General features: G+C 41.6%; 1 protein-coding gene and 1 long non-coding RNA gene across 3 annotated transcripts in view; one reads left to right on the top strand and one right to left on the bottom strand.

Moving 5' to 3' along the window:
- Positions 1 to 23350, top strand: part of LOC122556850 — a 61281-nt gene that overhangs the window by 5138 nt on the left and 32793 nt on the right. The window contains exon 2 of the long non-coding RNA XR_006313675.1: positions 2017 to 2022. This is a non-coding gene — a long non-coding RNA (uncharacterized LOC122556850). The remainder of the gene's footprint in view (positions 1 to 2016; positions 2023 to 23350) is intronic.
- LOC122556849 (collagen alpha-1(I) chain-like) overlaps positions 17224 to 23350 on the bottom strand; it is a 181518-nt gene continuing 175391 nt past the window's right edge. For both annotated transcript variants that reach the window (XM_043704102.1, XM_043704103.1), the window contains one exon: positions 17224 to 18304. In XM_043704102.1, coding sequence (XP_043560037.1) covers positions 18158 to 18304 — 147 coding nt within the window. In that variant the 3' untranslated portion in view covers positions 17224 to 18157. The remainder of the gene's footprint in view (positions 18305 to 23350) is intronic.

Genomic DNA, 23350 nt, shown 5'->3' with positions numbered 1-23350 from the left:
GTTTCAGAGAACACCTCTGGGACACCCGCACCAACCAACCCAACCGCCCCGTGGCTGAACACTTTAACTCCCCCTCCCACTCTGCCAAGGACATGCAGTTCCTTGGCCTCCTCCATCACCAGACCATGGCAACACGACGCCTGGAGGAAGAGCGCCTCATCTTCCGCCTAGGAACCCTCCAGCCACAGGGGATGAATGTAGATTTCTCCAGCTTTCTCATTTCCTCATCCCCCACCTTTTCTCAGTCCCAACCCTAAGACTCAGCACCGCCTTCTTGACCTGCAATCTTCTTCCCGACCTCTCTGCCCCCGCCCCCTCTCCGGCCTATCACCCTCACCTTAACCTCCTTTCACCTATCGCATTTCCAACGCCCCTTCCCCAAGTCCCTCCTCCCTACCTTTTATCTTAGCCTGCTTGGCACAACCTCCTCATTCCTGAAGAAGGGCTTATGCCCGAAACATCAATTCTCCTGCTCCTTGGATGCTGCCTGACCTGCTGCGCTTTTCCAGCAACACATTTTTCAGTTCATGTCCCTTGAAAACAAGGCATAGAAAAGGCAAGATTCATGAACCATGGATGACAGGAGAAATCGTGCAACTAGCCAAGAGGAAAAGGGAAGTGTACGTAAGGTCCAGGCAGCTAAAAACAGAATGGGCCTTGGATGAATATCAGGAGAGTAGGACCAATCTTAAATGAGGAATCCAGCGGGCTAAAAGGGTCATGAAATAACTTTAGTGAGCAGAATTAAGGAGAATCCAAAGGCCTTTTATGCATATGTAAGAAGCAAGAGGGTAACAAGATAAAGGATTGATCCACTAAAGGATAAGGAAGGAAGGTTGTGTGTCAAACCTGTGAAAATGAGTGAGATTCTTGATGATTACTTTGCATCAGTTTTCACTGAGGAGAGGGACATGATGAATGTTGAGATTAGAGATAGAAGTTTGTTTACTCTGGATCACATTGACATAAGGGGGGAAGATGTGGTGGGTAGGTTAAAGGATATGAATTTGGACAAATTCCCAGGACTGGATGGGATCTATCCCAGGTTGCTGACGGAGGTGAGAGAGGAAATAGCTGGGGCTCTGACAGATCTATTTGTAGCATCCCTAAACACAGGACTGGAGAGTTGCTAATGTTGTCCCCTTATACAAGAAGGGTAGTAGGGATATTCCAGGTAACTACAGGCCAGTGACCCTGATGTCAGTGGTGGCAAAGTTACTGGAGAAGGTACAGAGGGATAAAATCTATTTATATTTGGAAAAGAATGGGTTTATCAGTGATAGGCAACTTGATTTTGTGCGGGGGAGATCATGCCTTACCAACTTAGTAGAGTTCTTTGAGGAAGTGACCAAGTTATTAGATGAAGGAAGGGCTGTTGATATCACATACATGGACTTTAGTAAGGCGTTTGATAAAATTCCCCATGGTAACCTAATGGAGAAAGTGAAGTCACATGGTGTGCAGGGTGTTCTAGCTAGGTGAATAAAGCACTGGTTTAGCAACAGGAGACAGAGTAGTGGTTAAAGGGAGTTTCTTGAAATGGAGAAAGGTGGTGTTTTACAGGGATCAGTGCTGGAGGACACTTGTTTGTAATATACATAAATGATCTGGAAGAGGGCATTGTTGGTCTGATCAGTAAGTTTGCAGATGACACGAAGATTGGTGGAGTAGCAGAAAGCATAAGGGACTGTCAGAGAATGCAGGAAAATATAGATAGACTGGAGAGTTGGGCGGTAAAGTGGCAGATGGAGTTCAATTCAGACAAATGTGAGGAGATGCATTTTGGGAAGACTAATTCTAGAGTGAACTGTACTGTAAAAGGATGAGCCTTTGGAAAAGTTGATGATCAGAAAGATCTGGGAGTTCAGGTCCATTGTGCCCTGGAGATGGCTGCACTGGTGGATAGAGTGGTCAAGAAGGCAAATGGTATGCTTGCCTTCATCGGACAGGGTATTGAGTATAAGAGCTGGCAGATCATGTTAAAATTGTACAAGACTTTGGTTCGGCTGCATTTAGAATACTGTGTACAGTTCTGGTCGCCACATTACAAAAAAGATGTGGCCACTTTGGAGAGGGTGTAGAGAAGGTTTGCAAGGATGTTGCCTGGTATGGGAGGTGCTAGCTATGGAGAGAGGTTGAGTAGGTTAGGATTGTTTTCATTAGAAAAAAGGAGATTGAGGGGGCGACCTGATTGAGGTCGACAAAATCATGAAGGGTATAGACAAGGTGGATAGAGACAAGCTTTTTCCCAGGGTGAGGGATTTAATAATGAGAGGTCACACGTTCAAGGTGAGAGGTGAAAAGTATAAGGGGGTACACATGGAAAGTACTTTATACAGAGGGTGGTAGGTGTCTGGAACGCATTGCCAGCAGAAGTAGTAGAGGCAGGCACAGTAGATTCTTTTAAGATGCATCTGGTGGGGAGCAGTGGGATGCAGATGCTTAGGAATTGGGCGATAGGTTTAGGATAGCATTTGGATCGGCTCAGGCTTGGAGGGCCGAAGGGCCTATTCCTAAGCTGTAAACTTTCTTTGTTCTTTGTTCTTTATACTGCAGATACTGGAATCTGAACTGAAAACAAAAATTGCTGGAGATCACAGCAGGTCAGGTAGCATCCATGCAGAGAGAGAGAGAGAGCAAGCTAATGTTTCGAGCCTAAATGACTCTTCATCAGAGCTGAAGTGAAATGTGGAGGGGACAGCGTTTATGCTATAGCAGAGGGGGTTGTGGAGTGCTGGCGGAGAAAGGACGTTGATAGTTCAGATTACGTGATCAGAATGTGAGGATGCAGAACAATGATGCATCTAACTGCCAGACTGGAACGGACAGACAGTCGCCCTTGGGTGGGGGGAGGGGAGAGAGGACATGGTGACTGAGCATGTAACAAGCAATGGTAAAAGAAAGGGAAGGAATGGGTTCACAATTTGAATGGGTTCAATATTGAGCCCAGAAGATTGTAAAGTGCCTGGTTTGAAGATTAGATTAGATTACTTTACAGTGTGGAAACAGGCCCTTCGGCCCAACAAGTCCACACCGACCCGCCGAAGCGCAAACCACCCATACCCCTACATTTACCCCTTACCTAACATTACGGACAATTTCACATGGCCAATTCACCTGACCTGCACATCTTTGGATTGTGGGAGGAAACCGGAGCACCCGGAGGAAACCCACGCAGACACAGGGAGAATGTGCAAACTCCACACAGTCAGTCGCCTGAGGCGGGAATTGAACCCGGGTCTCTGGCACTGCGAGGCAGCAATGCTAACCACTGTACCACAAGATGAGATGTTGCTCCTCCAGTTTGTGTCGTGATGCACTGGAACACTGCAGCATGCTGAGGACAGGCAGCTGGATGCCTTGTTAAAATGATTAGCTGCAATGTTCCAGCAAATCACAGTGAAAACTGGAGGAGCAACATCTCATCTTCAAACCAGGCATGTTACAACCTTCTGGGTTTAATAATTAGATTACATTCTCTACAGCATGGAAACAGGCCCTTTGACCCAACAAGTCCACGCCAACCCACTCAGACCCATTCCCCTATATTTACTCCTTATTAATGCACCTAACACTACAGGCAATTTACCTTGGCCAATTCACCTAACCTGCACATCTTTAGACTGCAGGAGGAAACTGGAGAACCCAGAGGAAACCTACACAGACACAGGGAGAATGTGCAAAGTCCACACAGACAATTGCCTGAGGTAGGAATTAAACTCAGGTCCCTGGCACTGTGAGGCAACAGTGCTAACTACTGAGCCACCGTGCCACCCCAAAATTGTGAACCAATTCCTTCCCTTTCTTTTAGCTTTACTTGTTGACACTCTCTGTCACCATGTCCTCTCTCCCCACTCCAGGGGGACCGTTTGGCAGTTAGACACACCTTTGTTCTGCCATTCTCACATTCCGATCACTTAATCTGAACTATCAATATCCTTTCTCCCCCAGCACTCCAATGACTCCCCCTCTGCTATAGTATAAATGCAGACTCTTCCACACTTCACTTCAGCTCTGATGAAGAGTCATCTAGACTCCAACACTAGCATACTATCTCACCATGGATGCTGCCAGACCCTGCTGTGATCTCCAGCGTTTGTTGTTTTCAGTCTCTGTTAGATGGGGTTGGTTTTACTCTATTATTTGAAAAACTTAATCCTTTCTCTCTTGGGACCAACAGTTTGTGTTTTAAACAAGGTCTCTTTTCCCTAGTGAAAGCCTGGAATTAAAAATGATAATCCTTTACCTGTTTCTATGCCACACATTTCCCTATAACCTCTAACAGCTTTGAACAGCAGAACATCGGAGTCTGCCCCTGAAAATTCGAGGGCTGTCCTTCACAGTTCAGACCTCTGACTCCCCAGATGTATTGGGGCAATAAAGCAGTTTCTGATCGTCCATGCTAACAGTTGCCGTGGTGACGTGAAATCAGACCCACCTCTGTTCTCGCCCCATCAGCCATTAATGGGGTGGCAAACCCATCTCCAAATCATTAAAATGGCTGGTCTCATGAGTCTTGGGGATCTCTTTCTCCTTGAATTCACACTTGCAACTTTATAATAGTTCTGAATTTCAGGTTCCAGCTTTCAATCAACAATCCTGTTCTTTGTTTCATCATTTTTCTCTGAACAGGAGCTGATACATTTCAGTGAAAGCAATGTACTTTCCATCTATTTTTCAAAACAACCTGTTCAGGGATGTTATTACACACCTCTGGAGCAGGTGGGGCTTGAACCTGGGTGTCTAGGTCCAGGAGTAGGGACACTACCACTGTGCCACAAGAGGGCCCCAGCCATGTGCATCCATTTGTTTTCTTTTTTAAATGATTGAATCGTAATTTCTGGACTCCCTTCTTTCAATCTGTGAAGAAACAGCTTGCTGTTAATGTCAAGTCAATCTGCTAAGATCTAACTGGTCACACTATAGTTGGACTCCAAGCTTAGCTAAATCTGCTTTTTCCTCTAAATCGACTCTGAAGCCTGGTTTCCAGATGGAATCTTATATTCACCTGGAATGAGTAATGTACTTTCAATCCTATAAACTTTAACTAGTACACTTTATGTTACCTTTTGTTGTGGTAATGAGTCAGGAATTTGAAAAGGGAGAATAAGAGAGAGAGCAGAAAAGCAAAGCCAAGAAAATATGGATGAAAGCAAGAAACCAGAAGAAAGAACAGAACAAGCTGGAAAACCCCATACACACGATTAGAAATGACAGGAAACTGGGAAGCCAGGAAGAGAATAGGCCAAACCACTAGAGTTCCATTCTCATAATAAGGATATGACAAAATTAAAACAATGATCAAATTAAAAAGGTTGTAATATTACTTATGGAACTTACGGAAAACATGGTGCTTCTGTTTATCCAAGAATTGAACAAGACAATTACAAATTAGAGATGGGTGTGGCTTGTGTATGTCGTTTTACAAACACAGAGCATCAGATTGTTGTTACAGATTGACTGTGAAATGATTGAGTGGTACAATCAAGATGCCTTCTACTTCACCACAATGTCATTAAAATGTCTATAACTTGAAGTAACAAAGCTCCTCCTGTTCTTCTAATACGGCTGTCATTTTCAGCAATCAGCTTCTGGATCTGTATTTGCATGCTGTTGGCCCACACAGTTTGTCTCGATGTCAGAACAAAATGTGGGAGATTATACAAGACTCATTCCAATGTTTATTTAATGTAATTGGAGTCTAGACCAACAAGTCTTCCCAAACAGATCATACATTTCTGCAACTTTTGATGTTGAAGAAAGTAATTAAGGATGACAGCTTGGGGTTTTATAAAACACAATTTTGTTTCAAGCTGTGGTCTTTTTTTTCCAAGAGTATTCATTGGTAACTTTTTAGTTTCTGGTTTCTCATCAGTTTCTCACTGTTCCATCTCTCTCACATCTGGATAATTGCTGTCTTCTGCCAATTATATAATCTCATCTTCAATTCTTGAATCTGTTCTTATTAAAGTTGTTTGCATGCTGCTTATCACACTCTATGCCAGTAAGAAATGTTTTTCTCATCGTTAAGTGAATTCTATATTTTTTTGTACTTCTTAAACAGTCCCTCAGGATCAAGGATGTCTTGCTTGCTTTCCATTTGATCAATGCTGACAAAATCTAATATGCAATTTACAGGCTCTGACACACAGTAGAGAAAGTGATTCTTGGGCGGTTTGAATTTGTAAAGAGGTTTTTGTGCTTTCCCGGATGCTTTAACATTGTTTCTGTATGTTTCTGACAAAGTCACTCTGAGTTCGTTACCTTCCTTAAAGAGCTTTCTCCATTTCCCCTCAGTCATAATTCATTGTCTCGCAGTAGTTGATAGGAATGTTTGACTTTTTCAATCTGTTTGAGAACATCCATAAAGCAGTTCTGTTGTCCACCTGAGAATCTCCCCATTACTGAGTTTGAACTTCAGCAGTTGCTTTGGCAAAAGATAGTCACAAATTTCAAAAAGGGCAATCACAGTTAAGGAGTATTCTCACATCTGAAGTTAAAAAGGTCATGTCCAGAGTTGGTGCGATTCTTGCATTTTCTTGGATGTGTCACAAAGCCAAGGTTATGTCTGTGTTTTCTCTTGAGGCACAGCAATCACATTCCATCTCTAGAAGGAACTGTTCAAGTGCTAGGCTTTGGCAAATTAGGAGAATCCTTACAATGGTCTTCCTTGTGAGAGATAATAGGGAAACTTTCCTGTCGTGCAGGGACTTGTCTCCGTTTATAAATTCAGACATGAACACAATGTCCCTGAGATTCCATGGCATCCACTTCTCTTACTAGATGAGTGATATAAGATGGTGCTAGGAATACATTTCTGTTACATTTAGAATTTCAGCAGGGATTCAGTCTGCCCCAGAGACTTAATTGCCTTTTTTTAGCAATTCACGGAATTTTCCAATGTCAGTCTGCACCGAGATGGCACTAAGACTAATCCAGATGTGGTATTGACTGGAGGTGAGGGTGTGTGGTCAAACAGAGAATCTCAGCTGAGTTCTCCAAAATGTTTTTTCTAGTCATCATAGATTCCCTCCCTGCCCTTGTAAGCTCCCTAAGTGCTGGATGTGTAGTGGGTGGGCCCTTGGGATATAAATTGTCTTGGAACAACACGCGGTGGTGGTGTTTAATGTTCTTGATACCCTGTGCTCTTTTTACCTAGTATTTGTTATTTTACTTTCCTTTGCCATTACTTCTATTTTTCAGGATGCGGTGTGGATGTAAGGGGAGCTGCAGATAAAGGGTGGGGAGGTGAGGTAGGGAATAGTACAAAGAGCTAGAGGTTCCTGAAGAGGTCACAGCGCTGTGGCAGTGAGAAAGGGACTCAATCAGTGCATGTCTGAGGGAGGCAGAGAACGTCTTCAAAGTGACCATCCTTTGAAGAGACTTTGCAGTGGTACAAACTTAGAGACAAGCAAAAAGCAGATGCTGGAATCCAAAGCAGACAAGCAGGAGGCTGCAGCACTGTGATCTCTTCAGTCCTCCAGCTCTTTGCACCTATCCTTACTTCACCACCCCACCCCACCCCAAACCTCCCCACCCCCCCTCCACTTTATCTGCAGCTCCCCTTACACCCAGTCCTGAACAAGGGGTACAACCAAAACATTGCCTTCTCCACCTTCTGATGCTGCCGAGCATACTGTATTTTCATAGAATCCCTAGAGTGTGGAAATAGGCCATTTGGCACAACAAGTCCACACCGACCCTCCGGAGAGTATCCCATTCAGACCCATTTCCCTACGTGTGCCTCTGACCTACACATCCCTGAATGCTATGGGCAATTTAGCATGCCCAATTCACCTAACCTGCACATTTTTGAACTGTGGGAGGAAACCAGAGCACCTCACCTACCACCCCACTAACCTCCATGTACAGCGCATCATCCGCCGCCATTTCCGCCACCTCCAAACGGACCCCACCACCAAGGATATATTTCCCTCCCCTCCCCTATCAGCATTCCGTAAAGACCACTCCCTCCGTGACTCCCTCGTCAGATCCACACCCCCCACCAACCCAACCTCCACTCAGACTGGGGTGGGGGCGGAGAGGTCAGGAAGAAGATTGCAGATTAGTAAGGCGGTGCTGAGTTCGATGGATTTGACTGAGACAAGGTGGGGGGAGGGGGAATGAGGAAACTGGTGAAATCCGAGTTCATCCCTTGTGGTTGGAGGGTTCCTAGCTGGAAGATGAGGCGTTCTTCCTCCAACCGTCGTTCCGGCTAGGAATCCTCCAACCACAAGGGATGAACTCGGGTTTCACCAGTTTCCTCATTTCCCCTCCCCCCACCTTGTCTCCGTCTAATCCATCGAATTCAGCACCGCCTTCCTAACCTGCAATCTTCTTCCCGACCTCACCGCCCCCACCTCCGTCTGACCTATCACCCTCACCTTGACCTCTTTCCACCTATCACATTTCCGACGCCCCTCCCCCAAGTCCCTCCTCCCTATCCTTTATCTTAGCCTGCTGGACCAACTTTCCTCATTCCTGAAGAAGGGCTAATGCCCGAAACGTCGATTCTCCTGTTCCCTAGATGCTGCCTGACCTGCTGCGCTTTTCCAGCAACACATTTCCACCTGGAAAAAACCCAATGTGCAAACTCCACACGGACAGTCGCTTAAAGCTGGTATTGGACCCGGGTCCTGGGCGCTGTGAGGTAGCAGTACTAACCATTGAGCTACCGTGCCAACCACGTCCTTCCAGCCTCCTGCTTGTCTACCTTAGATTCCAGCAACTGCAGTTTGTTTTTGTCATTACCTTCCTTTAGCTGCAGGACTGCTGCTTTGCTCTCGAGGTGTGTTGAAGTTTCCCATCTGTGAAAGCTTTGTGCTTCTGTTTGGATAAATCACGTATCTCTCAGTCGTTTTTGACAGACTAGTCATACTGTTTCTTGGTAGTGAAACAAAGAACCTCTCCACGAGTACTTGTTATGTTGTACGTTAGAGTTGATCAGGTACCATGAACAAGCACAATGTAACTCCTCGAGCCATGAGGTTGAGAGGTGACCCCCTAAAAGTGAAGGGCCACTTTGTGGAAACATTGAGGCTTTCAGTGCTACTTTTCTTGTGCTATTGCTTCTGTTGTTGGTTTTCATCGTTTCCTCGCCATTCTGGCTGCCTCACAGCCTAGATAATTAATGTCCTGTGCCAAATTATAATCTCATCCTCAATCCTCACATCTGTTGTTGCTAAAGTTTCCTGCATGCTGTTCAGCTTTGTTCCGTGCCAAATAAATTTTTTTTCTCGTCAGTAGTTTAATTCTCTATACAGCTCCTTGGGAGCAGACTTCAAATTGTTTGTAAAGCATGCACGGTTTTAGAAACATAGAAAAATAGCGACAGGAGTAGGCCATTCAGCTTTGTGATCCTGCTCCACCCTTTAGTATGATCATGGTTAATCAACTCACTACTCTATTCCCACTTTCTCTAATCCCTTTAGCCCAAAGAATTATATCTAATTCCTCTTGAAAATATTCAATATTTTGACCTCAAGCACTTTGTGTATCAGGGAGTTCCACACTCTCACCGATCTTTGGGTGAAGCAATTTCTCCCTCCTCTTAGTCCTAAATGACCTATGCCATGTCAGTAGATTGTGACTCCTTGTTCTGGATTCCCCAGTCATCAGGAACATCGTTTCTGCAATAATCCTGTGTAGTCCTGTTAGAATTTTATAAGTTTCTATGAGATCCTCCTTCTTACTTCAAAACTCCAGTGACTTTATTTCTAATTGATATGTCAATCCGGCCATCACAGGACTCAGTCTGACGATCTTCATTGCATTCCCTCCATAGACACCTTTCCTGAGATAAGGAGGCCAAAACTGCATTCAAATCCTTTGTCCATTGTCTCACCTAGGCCCTATCCAATTGCAGAAAGACATCCTTGCTCCTGTATTCAAATCATCTCACAGTAAAGGTCAAAGTACTATTTGCCTTCTTCACTGCCTGCTAAACCTACAAATATACATTCAGTGGCTGGTACACACAGATAGACAAGCCTTGTTGCTCTACCCTCCCTTTCCCAATCTGTCACCTTTAAATTAAATGCCCTCCTGTTTTTGCAGTCAAAGTCAAAATGGACTCTCCCCACTACTGATGTCAGGCTAAATGGTCTATAATTCTCTGTTTTTCGAATAGTGGGATTACATTAGCAACCTACGAATCCATTGGAATTGTTTTGGAAATTATCTTGAAAGGTGACCACCAATGCATGTACTATTTCTAGAACCATTTTCTTATTACACTGGGATGTAGGTTATCGGGCCCTAGAGATTTATCATGCTTTAATACTATCAAGTTCCCCAACACCATTTTCGTACTAAATTGATTTCCTCCAGTTCCTCTTTTTCACTAGACCTCATGTTCCCTGACATTTTTGGTATGTTGTTCATGTTCTCATTTGTAAAGACAGAATTAAAGTACATATTCAATTAGTCTGCTATCTCTCTGTTCCGCATAATAACTTTCTCGCTTCCTCATGCCTTTCTGGCACATGTTCAGTTCATTAAACATTTTGTTCATTAATTAATATAAATTTATCATGGCCTGAGTCATCCGTAAAATTCAGTTTGAATGTGAAAATTATTTCATGCTGTATATTATACTGAATACTAATAGATTGAAGACACCATTTTTAAAAATATATATTTTCTGTTTGTGTTTTATGTACATAATATAGCCTTGGTTCAGTGATAGCACCTTTAATTCTAAGTCAATAGTTCCATTTCCATTTCAGGATGTGTGCACATTAGCTATGCTGAAATACTCTATAAATGCCATTGAGATTCCATATAGGTAAAATACTAAACCAAAACCCTGCCTGTTTATTTAAGGGAACATTGAAAATCCCATGACAGCATTGGAAGAACAAAGTTGCTTTGTTGACATTTTTGTCTGAACCATAACCAAAAAGTATTTAATTGCTTTAATGAACAGACATGTCCTTAAAGCTTAACAGTGCAGTGGCAAGAATACCAAACTTCAAAGGGAATAATAATTGATACTGTGCTAGCAAAAGGGGGCTGATTAATTGCAAGTGGTGTCAAAGTATAGCCACGGAGAATGTACCAGGACGTCATTAATCTCTCAAGCTTTTAAGTTCTAAAGTAAATTGATAATGATTAGTTAATGGGAAAATACCAGTGAATAGTTGTCCTCTAAAAGTTTTAATTTAATTAATAAAAGTACAATATTCATTCTGTTTGCAGAGGTCAGGTACCTGCGTATGAGTGTGTGTAGCTTCGAACATGCACAAATAAGCCACATTGCAAGCACAACTAAGGATCTTAAATTGACTGGTAATTCCTAGTTCACTCGTGGTTTATTAAGCACTGTCCCATCTCAGAATCATGTCAAATGTAAAAATCTATATCCTAAGACTTGCATTGTAGGTTTGTTAGTCTAGTACTCTACCAGTTTCAAACAGTCAGAGGGATATGCCATTTATTCTAGTCCACTCGTAGTTGAGATTTTGGCCTACATTCCTGGTATCACTGAAATTCATATACCACACAGAATAGACATTGAGGAAATGAGGCGAACATGAGGGAATTGTAGAAACTGGAAGCAAGGTTGATGTCCTGTTCAAGTTTAGGGTGTGAGGAGTTAATGGGACCAACACAGTTATTGATGTAACAGCTAAAATAATAAGGAAGGGACCCAACTAAGACTGAAACAGTGAATATTCAACATGTTCCATAAATGTGCAGTCATAGGTTGAAACCCAAGGTATTCCTAATGCTGCACTTGCTCAACGTCTTTCTCTCTGTTCCTGGAATTAACCTCTGACCCAATATCTTTGACTCCGTCAGCACATCGACAAGAGTCCCACACACCGACCTTCTGTACACTTTTCCATCTCTGTTACATTTGTTCGATCACTTCCTTTCCTTTCCTGTGTCCTTCCTTTTACCTCAATTGAGAAGTCACCTTCACCATAGTAGATAAAGCCCTCAGTTATGCTCATTTAGTTTATGACATTGCCACTTTTATCTGCTTCTTCCCCTTCCAAAATCATGATATTATTCCCCTTTCCCTCACCTTCCATCCTTCACATTCAATAATCTACCCCCTGACAGTTCCATTACTTCCAGAAGGATACCAAAACCAAATACATCTTCTCCCCTTTCAGTATCTTGAGAGGGCTGTACCTTCCGTAAGGAACTGCTCCAATTCAGTCTCACACATCTTTGTTTGAAATGGCATTTTCACAATAGAGTCATTGAGTCATAGAGATGTACAGCATGGAAACAGACCCTTCGGTCCAACCCGTCCATGCCGACCAGATATCCCAACCCAATCTAGTCCCACCTGCCACCACCCAGCCCATATCCCTCCAAACCCTTCCTATTCATATACCCATCCAAATGACTCTTAAATGTTGCAATTGTACCAGCCTCCTCCACTTCATCTGGCAGCTGATTCCATACACGTACCACCCTCTGTGTGAAAAAGTTGCCCTGTAGGTCTCTTTTATATCTTTCCCCTCTCATCCTAAACCTATGGCCTCTAGTTCTGGACTCTCTGACCCCAGGGAAAAGACTTTGCCTATTTACCTTATCCATGCCCCTCATAATTTTGAAAACCTCTATAAGGTCACCCCTCAGCCTCCGACGCTCCAGGGAAAACAGCCCCAGCCTGTTCAGCCTCTCGCCATAGCTCAAATCCTCCAACCCTGGCAACATCCTTGTAAATCTTTTCTGAAAGCATAAAGAATACTTCTCATTTGTGCTAATTATTTATGCTTTGAAAGAACTTAATAATATATAGGCTAGTTCTTAAGCATCTAATCAAAACATTCAAAACAAACCCTGACAATACCTGACTTGAAAGTTTGTGCGAAGATTTGTAGCTCGAGTGCTCGTTGTTGTGGTTCTGTTCGCCGAGCTGGAAGTTTTTGTTGCAAACATTTCGTCCCCTGGCTAGGCAACATCATCAGTGCTTGGGAGCCTCCTGCGAAGCGCTTCTTTGATGTTTCCTCCGGTGTTTATAGTGGTCTGTCCCTGCCGCTTCCGGTTGTCAGTTTCAGCTGTCCGCTGTAGTGGTTGGTATATTGGGTCCAGGTCGATGTGTTTGTTGATGGAGTTTGTGGATGAATGCCATGCCTCTAGGAATTCCCTGGCTGTTCTCTGTCTGGCTTGCCCTATGATAGTAGTGTTGTCCCAGTCGAATTAAATGCCTAAAACTAGGGGGCATGCATTCAAGGTGAGAGGGGGAAAGCTCAAAGGAGATAGAATCATAAAATCCTTAACAGTGTGCAAACAGGCCATTTGGCCCAACAAGTCCAATCTGACCCTCCAAAGAGTAACCCACCCAGACCCTATTATTCTACATTTACCTCAGACTAATGCACCTAACTTACACATCCCTGAACACAATGGGCAATTTAGTACGGCTAATTGCCCTAACCTGCACATCTTTGGATTGTAGGAGGAAACCAGAGCACCCAGAGGAAAGTCACGCAGACACGGGGAGAATGTGCAAACTCCAGTCAGACAGTCACCCGAGGCTGGAATCAAACCCAGATCCTTGGTGCTGTGAGGCAGCAGTGCTAACCACTGAGCCAGAGAGTGGTAGGAGTCTGGAATGCACTGTTAGAGGTGGTGGTGGAGGCAGATAGGGCATTTAAGAAACTTTTACATCGGCACATGAATATGCAAGGAATGGAGGGATATGGACCAAGGGCAGGCAGAGGGAATTAGTTTAATTTGGCATTGTGTTCGGTGCAACATCATTGGCTGTACTGTTCTAGGTTCTATATTATATGGACGAGTTAGACCGAAGGGTCTGTTTCTATGCTGTATAACTCTATGACTCTAATATCCTTGAGCTCAGATTCAGCTTTCAGCCTTGAACTTATTAGTTTTTCTTTTATGTTTCTCCTCCATGCTCTCCCTGCATTGATATTAACTCTTCCTCCTTGCAGTCTCCGACACATTAATATCGTGTATGACACAATTTACTTGACCTCTTCAAATTCTAGCCTCCATATTACTTCCCCTCATAAAACGTTTCGTCCCCTGGTTAGGCGACATCATCAGTGCTTGGGAGCCTCCTGCGAAGCGCTTCTTTGACGTTTCCTCCGGTGTTTCTCGTTGTCTGTCCCTGCCGCTTCCGGTTGTCAGTTTCTGCTGTCCGCTGTAGTCGTTGGTTTATTGGGTCCAGGTCGATGTGTTTGTTGATGGAGTTTGTGGATGAATGCCATGCCTCTAGGAATTCCCTGGCTGTTCTCTGTCTGGCTTGCCCTATGATAGTAGTGTTGTCCCAGTCGGATTCATGTTGCTTGTTGTCTGCGTGTGTGTGAATTTGACTGGGACAACACTACTATCATAGGGCAAGCCAGACAGAGAACAGCCAGGGAATTCCTAGAGGCATGGCATTCATCCACAAACTCCATCAACAAACACATCGACCTGGACCCAATATACCAACCACTACAGCGGACAGCTGAAACTGACAACCGGAAGCGGCAAGGACAGACCACTATAAACACCGGAGGAAACATCAAAGAAGCGCTTCGCAGGAGGCTCCCAAGCACTGATGATGTCGCCTAGCCAGGGGACGAAACGTTTGCAACAAAAACTTCCAGCTCGGCGAACAGAACCACAACACCTGACTTGAATATTGAAGAGGGAGTTTGTTTTGCTGACAGAATAAACTGTGATAGTGGAATAGGAAAATGAATTTTTGTTGTGTAAATGAATTGAATTAAGAGAGAAATATTATGGAAGTGTGGTAAATTTGGAATTAGCAGGAATGACATGGAAATTGCTCAATTTTGCTCAATTTCAGTCAATGTAAAGGATCAGAATCAACAAAGGCTTCCTTTAGAAATGTGGGCAATCAAGTTTGCTCTTACTGTTCAATCTTCTGTGCAAAGATCCTTTTAAATTGAACAATATCACTGGACTGTGTCTGGACTGTCTGCATGTTTTATTTGGCAACAATGGTGGGAAATAATGAGTACTTGTTCATATTGGCAATTCATGGGACTAATGGTCCAATTACGGCAAAGTTACTGCACGTGGTTATTTAGTTAATGGATTATGCATAACCACAACACACCATTCATCTGCATTTAAAAGTTGTACATTGTTTGGTGTGGCCTGTACAATTTACCAACTTCTCACACTGGCTAAGATCACCATGGAGATTACTTCCTCCTCACCTCTCTCCTCGCCTGAAGTGTGTTGACCCTCAGGTTTTAGCTCAAGTTAAACCACCATCAGTTGTCTCTGAGAGAGCAGCTCTCTGGTCCAGTTGGACTGTGATGACATTACCATTTACAATTCGCAGAATATTTGCTGCCTAAAGCAGAATCTGTTACAATCATCTGCAATGGTAAGCATGTGATTTGATTTAGGTCAATTTGATCCACTTGAAACTAAAATGTTCTAAACTTGTTATGTTAATTCTAACCTAATATTTTACTTTCAATATTATTTCCCAGGATCTTCACATTTTGTTGTTTAAGTTGGTCATTCATATGTTTGATGTTTTAGCATGTTTTACACATCAGTATGATTCACTTTTCCTTTAACACTGTTAAGATTATGTCTACATACAAGTTCTTGATCTACACTCTTTGTATGCTGTAGGAATGAAATGATTTCTGCTGACAATAATTTCTTGGCTTGCAGTTTGGCAACTATCCCTTGAATCCGAAGGGGCAAGCTCTGCACCCTTTGATATACTATTCCTTTTGCTACCAAAAGTGGCATTATATTTTAATTTGAAAGACAATACTGGTTATGTTTGCATTCAGGAAACTCTCCAATACTTTTCCAAAGGATCAGGAAAATGTTGTAGGGAAACAATGGTGCCTCCAAAACAAGCTCCATCAGGACTATATTTTTCTGGGATTAACAGTTCTGTAGTTCTAAAGTTAAGCTCAAGCAGGTATCACTTTACTAAATGCCAACCTCTGCAACATAGCATTCCAAGAGCTCCGTTTGATTTGCTTTCTAACTCCAATTGTACAAGAAATGATAAAACAAATTTGCTTCTACGTGTAGCTATTTTGGAACCAAGTTTTTGCAATAACAGTGCTGAACTTTCTTATAAGTACAAAGTAAATAAAATGCCTCAAGGGAACAAATTTAAGCACAATGTACCTCCTAATTGGTAGATTTTGGGGGAGTTGTAACACGTATGAGCAGGTAAGATCTATTTTGTGAATGGTCGCATGTCTGGAAGCTGAATCTGGCCTGCGAAAATCCACGTTTGACTTCAACCGGGACAAACGCAGGTAATTCACTCCCAGGAGCCAGATTTGCATTTTAATAATGATGGTGCATGTGGAAGTCTCGGATATAAACTGCTTTGTAGGTTTAACTGCAGTCTCCAGGAGTCAAGGACAGCTTGCAGAGAAGTGTCAGAAATGCAAACTGTCAACAATGAAAGATGCACATTTTGGTATTAAAATGTCATGTGTGGAATCCCAGCTTTTCTGTTTTTTTTGTTTGCTTTCAGACTTTCTCTGCTTCTCGAACATTAGATTATTATAATTTTCCCCTTTGCTTTAAATAGTACAAATTCTACATCGTAAATATGATTCAGAAGAGAAAGATAATGTTATTAAAACCAGTGTGGTTTGGCATAGTTAAATGGGAACTCTACCATAAAATTGATATTTTCCTTCACAGCTGGCAAAGACATAAGTTTCCTTTTGCCAGATTTATACTGAATCAATCAGAAGGAAAGAGCTTATGACACTACAACATGATAAATATACATACTGACCTAGAATGGCTTTCATCACTAGTCCCTAACTCTGTAATCTCCCCCAGTGCTCACCCTCCAAGAATTGAAGTGTTCTTCTATTTCTGGTCTCTTGTGTATGTTGATGTCCTTGGGTGCACCAAAATTCTGGTATTTCCTCTTCAAATCACTATGTTTTTTGTCCTTTAAGCCTCTCTTTTAAACTTACCAGATTGAACAAGCTTTTAGTCATCGCTCATTCTATCTTTTGCTGGCTTGATATATGATTGCACGTCTGTGAAGCATTTTGGAACATTTTGCTGCATAAATTGAATTTATGGAGAGAAGATAATGTGACTCAAGGATGTGGCTTCAAATCCTTCCTAATATGATTTAGTTATGTACACTGCCAAAAACTATTTTTACCTTTTGTTATTTTTCCGAATTCCCAACCTGGCTCCACTGACAATATAGTATATTGTTGTCATGTCATCCTGGTGTTACCCAGTTTAAAATAGTGAAATGAAAACAAGTAATTTTTCAGTATATTTTATTTAATTTTTTTATGACAAATATGCACTCAAATACCATTACAGAAAAAACCTGACCGCACCTCACAACAAACTGATAGTTCTGTAAGTAAGTCAATGGAATCTTTGATATCCTTTATCCACTTGCTGACTTTTAGAACTATGAATGGCCAACATTAATCTTCAAGCTGATAAAGTGATGATGACTTAGCACTGAACAATAAATGAATATATGTGAAAGGAATGCATTGTTGAGCAGTCATTGCAGCAAAAGTTAGAAATTATGAAGGAGTGAGAAAACTTTAGAAAGTCTGTACTTAAAATAGCACCAATTTAAAGCCAAAGTCAGGCTCAAGAACACAAGCACCAATGAATAATTGGCTGAACACATATAGTAAATGCAGAGCACTTAGTACATTTAGCTCACTTTGGTCTACCAGCAGTATCAATAATATCTTTATTGTTCATACAAAGCACCTGTCCTTGAATTATCCTCAAATTTATTGCTTCTGGAAAACTTTAAAAGACTAGTGCAACATTTCTGTGGGAGTATCAAACCTACCCCAGTCTCTGTCAATGATGAGGTAGTTGAAACTGGGCAAGTTCTGCACATATTGATTCTCATCTTGGTAAGAAAGGTTTGTCAAATTTTATGTTGAAAATGTTCAACACATGAATTATGTTTCTTGATTTCACCCCAGTGTTAGGCACCACAGATAAGTTATTGTTTGAACACTTACGTGAAAATATTCTCTTGTTATGCATATTCCATCTTGATATTTTCTATAATTTCTGTCAAAATGATGAGCAGTGATTTGGACATTATTTCCTCCTGGGAGGTCCAAAACAAAAGCATGTGGATAAGTGCAGTATGGAAATTAGTTAGGCTGTGTCTGGTTTTAGTTAAGCACTGATAAAAAATTTTCTCAAGTGAACTTTACAAGAAGCAGACAGGCCCAATATCAACACCAAATTCCTGGTGCTCAGCACCAATATCCAAAGGTGCAATATCCACAATAGGCAAGCGAAGAGTCTTCCGTGTTCTGTATTCAATGATAGTCTTGCTCCAATTTCCTGTATGCCTCTATAAGCAAACAGAAATAAAGTTTTAGTTTCATCTCATAAACTATATTGTTGACATAAATCATATCAGTTGGAATGAACGTCAAGATTCTAAATTAATTGGTTTAAATGGGCCTGCTCCTGCTCATAAGTTCTATATTCCTGCATATATAAAAGAAAATGGTGATGGCCACATTCAAATGGGTGGAGTAAAAAGGAACAATATAGTTGTGGTCAACTTTTTTCCTACTGCCTGGACCTCCAAGGTTGGTTTAATAGCAATCAGTGTAGTTAGGGGAATGGACATGATTCTTTGAAGCAGACATGAGGCTGTGCTGCCTGTGTGATACCAAGGTCAAGAACATGTTGGAGAGGAACTTGCAATGTTGATGGGGAAGAAATCAATTGTAATGTTCCATGTTTATACTATCAACATTGGCAGAACTAAGAAATGATTTGGAAGCGCCGGTGTTGGACTGGGGTGTACAAAGTTAAAAATCACTCAACACCAGGTTATTTGGAAACACTAGCTTTCAGAGCGCTGCTCCTTCATCAGGTGGTTGTGGAGCATAAGATCATAAGACACAGAATTAATAGCAAAAGTTAACAGTGTGATGTAAATTATATATTGAAAAAAGACCTGGATTGTTTATTAAGTCTTTCATATTTTAAAATAACCATGTTGAGACTGTCTGTGCCCCAATGTTCAGACTGATTCTAATCTAAAAAAAGGGATTTACAGACTCTTACATGGATTTGTGCAGTTTTTGAGCAAAATAAAATGTAATTCTGCAAGTACAAATTCACCCCACAAACTTATATATATGTGTGTGTGTGTGTATGGTTTATGAGTGTCTGTGAGAGAGTATGTATGAATGTGAGTGTAAGTCCATGAGAGGGTGTGTTTAGATTAGATTAGATTCACTAAAGTATGGAAACAGGCCCTTCGACCCAACAAGTCCACACTGACCGTCCAAACAGCAACCCACCCAATCCCACTCCCCTGCCCTATATATACCACTGGCTAATGCGCCCAACAGTATGGACAGTTTAGCCTGGCCAATTCACCTGACCTGCACATCTTTGGACTGTGGGAGGAAACCGGAGTACCCGGAGGAAATCCACACAGACACAGGGAGAACATGCAAACTTCACACAGACAGTTGCCTGAGGCGGGAATCGAATCCAGGTCCCTGGTGCTGTGAGGCAGCAGTGCTAACCACTAAGCCACCGTGCCACCCCACGTTTGGGGGCGAGGGTGTGAGACTGTATGTGTGAGTGTATGAGAGAGAGCTTGTGTATGAGAGAGGGTCTGTGTGAGTGTATAGGTCTGTAGGGGTGTGTGTTTGTGTGTGTGTGTGCAGTGCAGTAGGGTCACTGCACTACACACACATTTTTTTAAATTTAGAATGTCTCAGAAAGACATTCTGCTCAGGGAGTGCAAGCAGCTAAGGGCTTATATTAATTATAAAACCACAAAGTTACTGACCAAATTGGCATTAAGAAATAGGAATAAAGAATTAAATATATTGCTCATTGACTGGTGTAGGAGAAATGGGTTTTGATTCAGAGGACATTGGTATCAGTACAAGGAGAAGATGGAGGTATATTGTTGGGATGGCTTTCAGCTGAACAATTCTGACTGAAGTGTCCTGATGAATTGTGTAACTTTGACTGTAGCCAGAGCTTTAAATTAAACAGTGGGAGTTGACAGGGCTTACATACGAGGGAAGTTTGCAAGTCGAATAAGCAGATTAAGGCAGTAGTACAGCATGGCGTAGTATGACAAGGAGATACAGAGTGTGCAAAGATCATAATGCACCAGTGACAAAGTTTGGAGCACAGAAAAATGGTAAAATGTCAAAATTAAAGGCCCTTTTCTGAAACACGCAGAATAGTCATGACAAGATTGATGAATCGATAATATAAATCGAAATAACCGAGTTTTCCATAGCAATTACAGAGTCATGATTTCAAAATTACCTTGGTTGGTATGAATAATCAAAGTGATTTGACATTTTGGAGCATCATTAAAGAAAGGAGCAGGCGGTTGGCTAGTTATAGAATTATACAGCACGGAATAGACCCTTCCATCCAACTCATCTGCATTGCCTGGATATCATAGAATTCCTATGGTGTGGAAATAGGCCATTTGGTCCATCACGTCCACATGGCACTCTGAAACGCTTCCATCACAGATACACCTCCCCATCCTATAATCCTGTGTTTGCCATGGATAACTCAACTAGCCTGCACATCTCTGGACAATTTAGCCTGGCCAATCCACCTAACCTACGAAGCTTTGAACTGTAGGAGGAAACTGGAGCCCCGAGAAGAAACCCACGCAGACACGGGGAGAACGTGCAAGTTCCAGACAGACAGTCACCTGAGGCTGGAATCGAACCTGAGTCCCTGGTGCTGTGAAGCAGTGTTGCTAACCACTGAGCCACTGCACCGCCTACTAAACAATATCCGATAGTGATCTGATCCCACTGGCGCATGTGCCTCTAAATCTTTGCTATTCATATACCCATCCAGATGACTTTTAAACATTGTAATTGTAAAACCAGCCTCTACTATTTCCTCTGGCAGCTCATTCACACATGCACCACCTTCTGCGTGAAAAAGTTGCCCCTTAGGTCTCTTTTAAATTTTCCCTTTCACCTTAAACTTAAGCTCTCTAATTTTGGATTTCCTTACCCTGAAAAAAAAAGATCTTGACTATTCACCCCATCCATGCCGCTCATGATCTTATAAATATCACCCTCTGGTGCTCCAGGGAAAATGGTCTCAGTCTATTCAGCCTCTAAAATCAGTACAGATGGCTGAATTTGCAATGCAAAGTGAACACAACAGTTCAGGCTCATTTCGCATACCAGCTAAGATTTCCATGAAGGCCCCACTTCTCAAACTTGTCCATTATCTGATGCATGATGAATATTATATTAAACTCATTGTCTATCTCTCATCAGAGAGAAGCCTATATCCATTGGGAACTAAGACACTTTTACTCTCAGTGAAAAATAATCTTAGGTGAGAGATCAAGATGGAGAATTAGGTTTTGTGGAGATTCAAATTATTAAAAGGGAATAAATCACTGGGATTAATTTATAGCACCTAACAGGATCTATATTGAAGGGCAGAGTATAAATCAATAAATAATAAGAGCTTTTAAGAAATGTATTGCAATGGGAGATTTAATCTTTGGACAGACTCATAGAATAGAATCACTGAATTCCTACTGTGCAGAAACAAGCCATTCAGCCCATCAAGACTACACTAACTTTCCGAAGAGCATCCCACCCAGACCCACTCCATCACCACACTTACCATGGCTAATTCACTTCCCTGGACATTACAGGGCAATTTAGCATAGTCAATCCACCTCACCTGCACATTAAACTAGCAAATATACCCTGGAGAAGAGTTTATATAGTGAAGGTTGGACAATTTTGGAGAATGCATTCTGCAATTAAATATGAATGTCTGTTTTAGACAGAGCAATCTGTATTTAGACAATATTCATTGACAACTTCTTAACTAAGAATCCGCTTAATAAGAAATTATAACATGTCTGTTCTAAAAATATCACACTTGGTTTGACAGTGAGAAATGTAGATCTGAAATTAGAATTTTATACTTAAATAAAGACATTAAAAATATTTGAAAACAGAATTGGAAAAACTGCAACAAAAACATAAATATTTGGCTAAACCCAGCAGACCTGGCAGCATCTGTGGAGAGAAGACAAGATTTGGGTCGAGTGAATCTTCATCAGAACTAGATTTGAAATATTAAGTTGGCTTTCTCCTCATAGGTGCTGCTAGACCTGTTGAATTTTCCCAGCAATTTCTGTTCTTGTTTCAGATCTCTGGCAGCTATTGTTCGTTGTTTTATTTTAGTGTTGGAAAATCTGGTATGGGAAAAATAGGGTAAGATGGGAAACAAAAACAGGGGCAAATATTTGGGGAAATACTTTATAACTTTCAACTCATGGAAATTCCTTTGGGAAAGAAAGACATGATGAGAAGGATACATCATTTGTGGCTAACTAAGGAAGTTACAGATAATATCAAATAGGAAGAAACAGTCTACACTGCTGCAAAGATTAATACTAAGCCTAATAATGGTTGGGCACATTTTGAAAACTTAAAAGATCATTTAAAAATTAAAAAGAGAAAAATAGAAGAATAGTAGAAAACTAACAAAAGCTCAATTAATATATCGAAGTGGACGGAATTATGAAAATGAGCATTTGTTCATTAGGGAGTGAGTCTCAGGAAACAATGAAATGGCAAAGACTTAGAACAATTATTTTGTATCTATCTCCTCTGTGGAATACAGACACAAAAAGCATCCTAAGAATAGTAGAAAAAAAGTGTGTGCGCTGTTGGGGTTAGAAGGGGGTGTCAGAGATGCAAAAGGAAGGGAGAATTAAAATAATCATGAGTTGGAGGTGCCAGTGTTGGACTGGGGTGTACAAAGTTAAAAATCACACAACACCAGGTTATAGTCCAATGGGTTTAATTGGAAGCACGAACTTTTGGAGCACTGCTCCTTCATCACAAACACCTGATGAAGGGACAGCTCTCCGAAAGCTAGTGCTTCCAATTAAACCTGTTAAACTATAACCTGGTGTTGTGTGGTTTTTAAAATAATCATGTTCACTAGGGAAAATATACTATAAGGCTGATGGGCAACTAAATGCTCTAATGGAAATAGAAGGTTGACCATTCTTTGGGCATAATGGCCTTCACACTAAAATCAAATTTGTGTAAGAAGTTGTCTAGTAAAGGTGGATGCAGTTGTTGTAATCCTTCCAAAATTTCCCAGATAGTGAAAAGATCTCAGTCGATAGGACATCTTTAATAATGACAATTTGATGCAAGAAATCAGGAAGAAATAAAGCTGAAGCTTCATTCTAGTTAGCCAAAAACCTATTATGGAGAAATGCTAAACTTCTTTATTATACGTAGTAACAGGAAAATTATAATAAAATCAAGAAGATGAAAAGGAAATTGTTTTTGACAAATTTATTAGATTTCATTGACAAAGTAAGAAGATGGAC

The sequence above is a fragment of the Chiloscyllium plagiosum genome, chromosome 14 (genome assembly GCF_004010195.1).
Source record: "Chiloscyllium plagiosum isolate BGI_BamShark_2017 chromosome 14, ASM401019v2, whole genome shotgun sequence".
Classification (NCBI taxonomy): Eukaryota; Metazoa; Chordata; class Chondrichthyes; order Orectolobiformes; family Hemiscylliidae; genus Chiloscyllium; species Chiloscyllium plagiosum.
Note: the sequence above shows the minus strand (reverse complement) of the source record. Positions and strands in the feature narration are given on the sequence as shown.